The following is a 9,858-nucleotide window of genomic DNA, read 5'->3' as shown; positions in this document are numbered from 1 at the left end:
GTGAAACACAGAGCAGCAGAGTTAGAAAAGTCCTTATTTTCACAGTCAATCTCCACATTCTTCTTTTGTTTTTGGCGATTCGCATGTGTCACAAGGTTCAATGAATGAGGAAGCGGGAGACGGCATTTCCAACTCAGGTATGTAACTCTTTATTCTTATGAACAGAAAACACGTTAGCACAAGGCGTTACGGTGAACACAGCTTTGCGGCATCTGTTTCTCTCTCTCCACTCTATGGACTGGTCACCTTTTATTTCCCCTGTCTCTCACTGCGAAAATTGAAACAGCAATTACCAGCAATTCATCTCCGGTGAAAACACTTATCGCTTCCTCTCTCCCTAGACGAACGCTCGACCACGCCCTCGCCTCCACAGCATGCTTCATGCATATTACCACCTACTGGGCAGGAGGAGAATTAATAGTAAAAAAGGACTTAAATATTGATCTGTTTCTCACCCACACCTATCATATCGCTTCTGAAGACATGGATTTAACAACTAGAGTCATATGCCTTTATGTGTGTTTTTGTTTTTGTTTTATTTTTTTGTTTTTGTTTTTTGGAGCTTCAAAGTTCTGGTCACCATTCACTTGCATTGAATAGACCAACAGAGTTGAAATATTCTTCAAAAATATTTGTTTGTGTTCACCAGAAGAAAGACAGCCATGCACATCTGGGGTGGCTTGAGGGTGAGTAATGGGAGAATTCCCATTTTTGGGTGAACTATTCCTTAAACTTTTAATTTTGTACCTGACAACCTTAAAAACAACAACAGTTTGAAGTGGATAAGTGCTCAAAAGAGTTCTCAATTTAAATATCTTTGGGTAGATTAATAAATGTTTATTATTTTTCCAAGAGTGAACAAAATATTGAAAAGAAAGGTTGTGAACAGAAAACATTTTGTTTTTAGACTAATATTTTTACAGACAAACATACAGTATTCTCACTATGTACAATGAAAAATAAAGTGTATTTGCATAGTCATTGTTTATTTGCATTTGCATATTCTCTATTAAGACTGGTCAGTTGGTCTGATCCATGCAGCTGGTACCCACTGGGGCTCATCCTGAGCTCTCCTCACTGCAGTCAGCAGCTGCACACATGCAGCCTGTAGGCCATCATTTACAATCACATGATCAAAGAACTGACAGTAATGCTGTTCCATCTTACGTCCTGCATCCTCTATTTCCTGAAAATCTTCATCCTAAGAAAGAGAGAAAAAGTGAAAAATATGAGAAGTACGGGGTTGAGAAAACTTTCAGACATAAATATTTCACAGCAGTTCAAAAGTAGACAAAAGTACTATACAGAAATTCAAGAGTGGCTGACATCAATTATAGCACCTTTAAATGATAACAGAAAAGGAAGGTGAATAAAATAGACTGAGTGGATATACAAATAGATGCAGGCCCACCTTAAAGGCCCGGCTGATGTAGTAATTTGTGATGATTTGAGAGCTCATTCGCGTCTGCTTCATCTGCTCAGTAGGAGGAGGCTTTATAAAGATGGCATACGCCCTCAGCTCTGGGGTCCTCACTGACTCTAATGCCTGGAGTTAAAAGACACAGCAAGAAGAGCAAATAATCAGAGGAAGTCAGGTGTGGTCAAGCAGTATTTATGTAAATTAGGGTTAGGTTATGTAAGTATTGCTTAAATTATATCAGTTGTGAAAATTTGTTCCGGAAAACTCGTCATCACAATGTAAAACTTGTTCTGAGTGGGTTTTTGTGCATTGCTATGTGGTTGGCCCGAGTCAAAAGAGTCTCTGATACGGCTTGGCTCCTTCAATGAAAGTCTATGGCATTTTTCGCCTGTTTTATCATCTTCAAGGTGAAAATCGTAAGCTTGATCCCTTCAATAAAGTAATGCCACACCTCTCTTCAACAAGCCACACAATTTGAGGTATCATTCATGTCCACAAATGATGTGGGACGAGTTATGTGTCTAAGTGTAAATGTGTAAAAGCATCAGTATTATTAACCTCTAATCTTAAAGGAATAGTTCACCCAAAAATGAAAATTCTTATCTTTTACTCACACTGAGACCATCCTAGATGTGTATGACTTTCTTCTGCAGAACACAAATTAAGATTTTTAGAAGAATATCTCAGCTCTGTAGGTTCATAATGCAAGTAAATGGTGGCCAGAACTTTGGAGCTCCAAAAAGCATTTATGCTGGTTTTATGTGCTTTTTGGAGCTTCTAAGTTCTGGTTACCATCCACTTGCATTTTACGGACGTACAGAGCTGAGCTATTCTTCAAAAGTCTTTATTTGTGTTCTGCAGAAGAAAGAAAGTCATACCCATCTGGGATGGCCTCAGGGTGAGTAAACGATAAGAATTTTCATTTTTGGGTGAACTGTTTCTTTAAGATTAGAGGTTAATAATACTGATGCTTGCCTTAGCAAATGCCACTAATAGTACTTGAGAAAGACATTCTCATAATAAACTCACATGTGGCTCAATGTCAATCACACAGATCTTTCCACTGGCCAAAACATCTTTAACTGCATCCACACTAGTGCCATAGAGATGACCTCTTAACTCCCCAAACTCAATAAACCTGAGGAAGACAGAATAAATGCCACTGAGCTACAATGGATTATGAAGAAAACAGGTTTTGACTAATGAAATGAATAAAACATGCAGTACATCAGAAAAAAAATATTGTCTGTTGTTGTACAGCCTAGTACATTTCAGGTACCTGTGATTGCAGACCATGTTGTCAAACTGTTCTCTGCTGATGAAGTGATATTCTCTGCCAGATTCCTCGTGGCATTTGGGTGGCCGTGTGGTATCTGAGAGGAAATAACAGTCAGAGAGTTTCAACAAAGCATATTTGTACACTTTTAGTTTAAACATGGTTAAGTTACATCTGGGATTTAAAATCCCATTTAAACCTGGACTTAAATGCTTTTAGGTTTTTGAAAAATATAAAGAAATATTTAACATTCTGCTATTTTTCTAGGTCACTAAACTATTATATCGTGAGTTAAAAGTAAAGATGACACACCAGGAGAGCCAGGGGTGCAGAAAATGTAATAGTCTTTATTGAGCTTCACAGATGGAGCGCGTTTCACAGAGTCAAAGTGAAAGAAGAGAAAGGGATTGCGGTTCCCTATCTATCACTCACTCGACGTTGTGTCGATGTAGTGACACTAGGGGTCAACCTTGGGAGCCCCAAACGTGCCTGGGTCGCAAATGGAACGGCAGAAGATTCAGCTCACTGAACAAAACCACTCGGCTCCTCAGCACAAAACCTGAATGAGTGGTTGCGAGCCAGCTCCTTTTATACCCCTATGTCCAGGGGAGTGGCATGCAAATTCCACTCCCCAATTTCCATTGGCCTTTCCTCAAAGATCAGAGGTGTTTGGGGCTCCCAAGGGCGACCCCTAGTGTCACTACATCGACACAACGTCTCGTTCCCTCCATCAGGGAACGGAGGTTACGAAAGTAACCAGGATGTATTCTATAACTATGTGTGTGCGTATTCGTGTCTTATCTATGTTGAGTTATGTGTGTATGTATGTGTCTTCAGCCAAAAGCCTTGAGGCCTTGGCGGTTTGCTTCTGGTTATCTAGTGTCTGCTGGTGTCTGGCACTGTGTTCTCAAGCAAGCATCCTGCACATACCAAACCCCCCTCTCTATCAAACAGGTGGAGAAGTACAGCAGTGGAAAAATACAGTCTAAGCACATTATGTTTTACACAGTTCTACATAGAAAAATAGCATATACCACATTTTCCCCCCTCTTGATAATGAACATGATCACCAATATCTCTTCACATTCGAGGGAACCAAAGGTGTAGAACTGCCATTAGTAGAGAGAACCTTTGATATGGCACATCAAGATGACAACACATATCAGGAGCAGTGGTGCAAACAACTGTGCCAGTACTTTGAACACTGAACCGAACATCTTTGTTAACCAATTCTCAATTGTTACAGCCCAATCGCTTGCAGACGGTGAGTTTGGCACCATGTCCCTCATATGTTTGATCAAAACAGTTAGGTTAGAAGAATAGTCAGGTACGTGGAAACAAAAATGGAAAATAAAAATGTATTTAATGACTATGAAGTGTCAAGTGAAAATGTCAAGTGGTGTACTACACTGAAAAAAATGACTAGTAAGATTTACCTAATTTTTATTTTGCAAGATTTTGTACACTGTTTTTATAGGTCAATTTTAATGGTATAAAATAACATCTACTTCATGAGATAATTTTGATTAAAGTGAGTAAATATAACTTAAAAATTTCAGTTAATACAGCGACTTTTACTTACAAATCTGATGTACATGGTACTTAAACTTATTACGACTGAAAAAATGTTGAGCATTTTATTAGAACATTACAGAATTTTAACTTTCCTTATATATATATATACAGTGTGTGTGTATATATATATATATATATATATATATATATATATATATATATATATATATATACACACACACACACACACACACACTGTTGGGTAAGTTACTCTAAAAAAGTAATTATTACTAACTACTAATTACATCTTCTACAGTGTAATTAGATTAGTGTACTAATTACTCTGTCTGAAAAGCAATTGCATTACTTATTACTAATTACTTTCTAAAACCCTTATCAACCTTGACCAGAAGAAAAATACAAAGATAGACATGAAACTTTTCTTTTAATTCTTTCAGATAAATCATGTAAAATCAAATAAATGATTCATGAAGTGGCCAAAGAATTTAAGTGGGCTGCATTTAATTAGAAAACATAAATTTTAACATAAGACATTACAGTACATTTCGATTTTAAATTCACTATTGTTTTATATAGAATTGTTGTATAGTCCATACAGTATTTAACATAATTACATCAGAAGTAACTGTAATTAAATTACTGAAAAATTAAGAGTAATCCCATACTTAATTTTCTCAACGAAAAAATAATTTAATTGCAGTAATTAATTACTTAGTAATGCATTATACCCAACACTGTGTATATATGCACCGATCAGCCACAACATTACAATCACCTGCCTAATATTGTGTAAGTCCCCCTCATGCTGCCAAAACAGCACCAGCCTGCATCTCAGAATAGCATTCTGACATGATATTCTTCTCACTACAATTGTACAGAGCGGTTATCTGAGTTACCATAGACTTTGTCAGTTCAGTCTGGCCATTCTCTGTTGACCTCTCACATCAACAAGGCATTTCTGTCCGCAGAACTGCCACTCACTGGATGTTTTTGGTTTTTGGTGCCATTCGGAGTAAATTTTAGAGACTGTTGTGCATGAAAATCCCAGGAGATCAGCAGTTACAGAAATACCAGCCCGTCTGGCACCAACAATCATCATATTTTTTCCCCATTCTGATGGTTGATGTGAACATTAACTGAAGCTCCTGACCCGTATCTGCATGATTTTATGCACTTCACTGCTGCCACACGATTGGCTGATTAGATAATCGCATGGAAGATTGTTGGTGCCAGATGGGCTGGTTTGAGTATTTCTGTAACTGCTGATCTCCTGGGATTTTCATGCACAACAGTCTCTAGAATTTTCTCCGAATGGCACCAAAAACATCCAGTGAGGGGCAGTTCTGTGGATGGAATGCCTTGTTAAAGAGAGAGGTCAACAGAGAATGTCCAGACTTGTTCGAACTGACAAAGTCTATGGTAACTCAGAAAACCGCTTTGTACAATTGTGGTGAGAAGAATATCATCTCTGAATGCTATTCTAAGATGCGGGTTGGCGCTGTTTTGGCGGCATGAGGGGGACCTACACAATATTAGGCAGGTGGTTTTAATGTTATATGCTGATCTCTAAAGCCTGAATCTCTAAGCTGATTTACAATCTTAAATAATATTTACTTACTTAAGCTAGAGCTTAAGTAATAGAATAATAGAGTGTTTGAATAGAGTGCAAATGTAGAATTTGACTCTACACGACTTAATCATTAATTTCAAAAAAGTTTTCGGTTACAAACATCAAAAAGTATTATGAGGGTTACTCCATTTGACCTGAACAAAATGTGTCTTTTCATAAAAATTTCAAAATATCTGATATGTTTTAAAAACTTCACACACATTCATAAATGGTCTGAATGGGTCCTTTCTGGTTTTTTTGACAACAGAATGACCACCTCCATGTTGGTTACACCACCTGACTTTGATTTGGTGGACGGAAGTTTTTCCAAATATTAATAACATAAAACAAAATTCACTGCTTATTTTTTGAAGAAATAATAATACATAATTCCAAACCACGTATGCCAACATTTGTTTTTAAGCATTTTAGCTTTTAATGAGACCATTTGGATATTTTTTACGTAAAGCCCAGCAAAAAATATCGAAAAAGAATACAGTGGTTCCCAACCCAGTTCCTGGAGCCCCCCCAAACACTGCACATTTTTATCTCCCTTATCTGACACACCCAATTCAGGTCTAGAATCTCTGCTAATGAGTTGTATCAGGTGTGTTTGATTAGAGAGATATCCAAAATGTGTAGTGTTGGGGGGGCCTCCAGGAACAGGGTTGGGAACCACTGCCTTAATAGTTAGGCATATGTCAATGACCCTTAAATGAGTAAAATGCTTAAAAGAAGCATTTTTTCAAGCTTTGGGAATCACACTATTCACAACAGTGTAATCACACAATTTCAGATTTACAGAATGAAACTCACGGGGAACAGCTCCTTGGTAAACCTTAGGATTGATCTCGATTAGCCTCCTGCGTAATTCATTGACCCCGACCCCAGACGGACCTGACAGCAGAACATCGGCAAAGCTTTAAAATTTTTGGTGCAAGCATGGATGCAGCTACAGGAAGTTGTAGCAGGTTATATGTGTTTTTGCTGGATGATTTTTGCTTCCACTTGTGTGGAAACGCAAACAAAAACACACTCACTCACCTAACAGTGCTATGAGGCGGTGTGTGTGTTCTGGGTGGGGCTGATATCGCACCACCTCCTCGTAAGGGTTAGCCAGGGAACTGTAACAGCTCATGGGACAACGAAGGGACTCGAACTGGGATGTTCCAAAAGCCTGACCCTTCCGCCGGCGACAAAGACGCAGACTGTGCCGAAAACCAGCTGACATGCATATGAGAAGATGCACAAACATTAAATGATGGAAAACAGTCTAAAAATGCCACAGATGTAGGAATAGACAGATAACGCAAGTAGTATACATTGTATTCTATAATTAATCAAAATCAATAATCAGTGCTAGTAATTTATGATCTAATGGGGTGGAACATTTTCTATGATTTTACAACCAACCATTAACTTATAATTGTCACTTAGATACTTGAAAGATTATGGTCTTATTCAACATCATTAGTATGTGGGAAACGTTGGGGTCTACAAACAGAGATCAGATAAGAAAAATTGCATTCATCTTGTCAGAGATTGTGATGCTGTAAACATGATTCATCTGATCTGCTTTAGGGAAAATTTTCTTGTAAATTTGTAATATTTGAGATTCACTCACTCAGATAAATCCCCTCAATGTTGGTGATGAATTCACTCTCCTCTGTAACAAGACACAAAGAGTGCATTAAATTAGTCTATTGGAAGAATTATTAAAAAACAGAATAATTAGCAATTAAATTTTATTTTAACTAGTTCACTTTTATGGTCTTTCAGTCATTTTCGGAGCTTGACAGCATTAGCCCCCATTTAATTTCATTGTGTGTAAGCGAGCAGCTTGAAAAATATATTATCTATTAGTGTTCCACTGAAGAAATAAGCCATCTAGTTTTAAAATGGCATTAAGAAATTGTAATTTTTGTTAAGAAAAAAAAATTCTTTAACTGTATGATTTATATTTCCATGAATAATATGCACTCACCATCCTTAAGCTCTTCTTATGGAAACATCATGCAGGGAACAGATTTTAATAAAGATGAGAAACAAGCAATTTAATGCATTTAACATCATATGAACATCATATTTAACACCATAAACTCGGGGGGTCACGTGATGCCATGCGAGATGTGTGAATCACGAGCTCTGCGCGCTTTGCTAGTGTTTAATTATTTTCATGTTTAATCCGGTGAGATTCGATACACCCAGTTACATATTTGCTCTTTGAGGCAAACATGGCAAAGAAGTCAAAATCCTCAGACTCTGGAGACATTAAAAGACACTTACGTGTTCAAGCTGAGGCCTCTGACGGGCCTGCGAGCCGGGGACTCGATTTGGAAGGCACGTCGGGAGAAGAAATCCAGCGTCAACTGTCCAACATCTCGGTGATGCTGACAAAGGTTGTCGCTGACTTGGAGGATCTCGCTGTAATACGTTGATCGATTACGGCGATGGAAGCAAAGTTCTCTGAGATGGTCACAAGAGTGACAGATGTTGAGAAAAGGATAGATTATCTGGAGTAATTGGAAAGGGAATTAACCACTAATCCGCCCGCGTCCAAAACAGACATGGAACACATTTTGGAAAAACTGGAATATTTTGAAAATGTGAGCCGAAGGAACAATATACAGATTGTTGGAATTCCTGAGCATGAAGAGGGCAGAGATATGGTGAAATTCCTGGACGAGCTCTTCCCGAGTCTGCTCGACATAACAGGCCATAAAGCTGGAAATCAAGCGAGCTCACAGAGTCCAGGCTCGGAGATCTGCTGAGGGAGACAAGCCCCGATCAATTCTGGCCAAATTTCTGAAATCAACTGATAAAGATCTCCTGTTGCACCAGGCGAGGAGCAAAGGAAAGCTTTCTTGGAAGAATCACAATATTTTCTTGTTCCCGGATTTTGCGAATTCGACAAGAGAGAAACGCGATCGGTTCAAGGAATGTAAGAAACTCTTACATCAACGGAAGATCGCTTTTGCACTGATGATTCCAGCCAAACTGAGAATAGACACCAAGGATGGCAGTAAAGTATTTTTATGCCCCAAAAAGGCACTGGCCTTCATACAAACTATGGGTGAGTAAACCATCGGGCGTTTCTTATGTGAGTGGACTGACTCGCTGTTCAGTGACTCGACTGTCTAAGCTGGGCACCATTTTTTGTTTCTTTTTGCGTTGGCTCCACCTAGCAGCTGGAGTTTGTTTTGTGGCATGACATTACAAGAAACTTTTGCATTGATGGAAGATCGTTTTTACACTGTTCCTGGTGTAGTTCCCGGACAGATTGAGAATGGACACTATGGATGACCTCAAAATATCTACATGCTCACCTAAAGGACGTCTTTTATAAAGTTGACGGACTAAGTCATGATGTATTTTTTTTTACGTGGCCTCCGAGTGCATTTAACTCGCTCAATACACACTTGATCATCCGAGGAACCTGGATGCCTGTTTTGTTTCTTTTCGTGCTGGTTCTGCCTAGAGGCTGGAGTTGGTTTTGTGGAATAACACTGCTTCGGGACAGTATTGTGGATGAATCTGTTCGTTCTTTGTGCTTATGCCTCCTGTTGGCTTTGTTTTTGTGGAGTATTTTTAAAGGACATCAGAATGATTACGTCATCTGCTGCACTCATAACAGCCAGCTCACTGAACAATTGTTTGTCTGTCCAAGGAAACTGAATGGCTTTATATCGGCTGGAATTTGTTTTGTGGAGGAACACACCTTCAAGACAGTTCTGTGAATGAATCTACACATTCTTTGTTTTTATTCTGCCTGTTGGCTGGGGCCTGTTTTACAAAGTATTTTCTGTTATTAATTTTGCCTCACAAAATTTGTATAGAAACACCGGGCTTGAGCAATCCAATGCCAAAGTTGTCACGGGGACTCTTGTATGTGTACATGGACCTTTTGAGTTTAGAGGGACTGACGCCGGTTGGCGCTGTCGTGCACGGGGTTAATGCGCACATTTTACTTTTTTCTGTTTGTTTTGTTCAGGGTTTGATTGTTGCATTAATGGGGAA

At 38.6% G+C, this 9,858-nt stretch overlaps 1 protein-coding gene across 3 annotated transcripts in view; it reads right to left on the bottom strand.

Annotated features, from left to right (window-relative positions):
* Positions 1-289: 289 nt before the first annotated feature.
* LOC127448855 (MAGUK p55 subfamily member 4-like) overlaps positions 290-9,858 on the bottom strand; it is a 31,046-nt gene continuing 21,477 nt past the window's right edge. The window contains exons 15-22 of one of the 3 annotated variants that reach the window (XM_051711715.1): positions 7,826-7,840; positions 7,466-7,507; positions 6,886-7,065; positions 6,658-6,738; positions 2,700-2,793; positions 2,450-2,558; positions 1,412-1,546; positions 290-1,201 (exon numbers count right to left, since the gene is read on the bottom strand). In XM_051711715.1, the coding sequence (XP_051567675.1) occupies positions 1,010-1,201; positions 1,412-1,546; positions 2,450-2,558; positions 2,700-2,793; positions 6,658-6,738; positions 6,886-7,065; positions 7,466-7,507; positions 7,826-7,840 (848 nt within the window). In that variant the 3' untranslated portion in view covers positions 290-1,009. The remainder of the gene's footprint in view (positions 1,202-1,411; positions 1,547-2,449; positions 2,559-2,699; positions 2,794-6,657; positions 6,739-6,885; positions 7,066-7,465; positions 7,508-7,825; positions 7,841-9,858) is intronic. The other 2 variants (XM_051711714.1, XM_051711716.1) reach the window with 2 other exon arrangements.

This window comes from Myxocyprinus asiaticus, chromosome 12 (assembly GCF_019703515.2).
Source record: "Myxocyprinus asiaticus isolate MX2 ecotype Aquarium Trade chromosome 12, UBuf_Myxa_2, whole genome shotgun sequence".
NCBI lineage: Eukaryota > Metazoa > Chordata > Actinopteri > Cypriniformes > Catostomidae > Myxocyprinus > Myxocyprinus asiaticus.
Note: the sequence above shows the minus strand (reverse complement) of the source record. Positions and strands in the feature narration are given on the sequence as shown.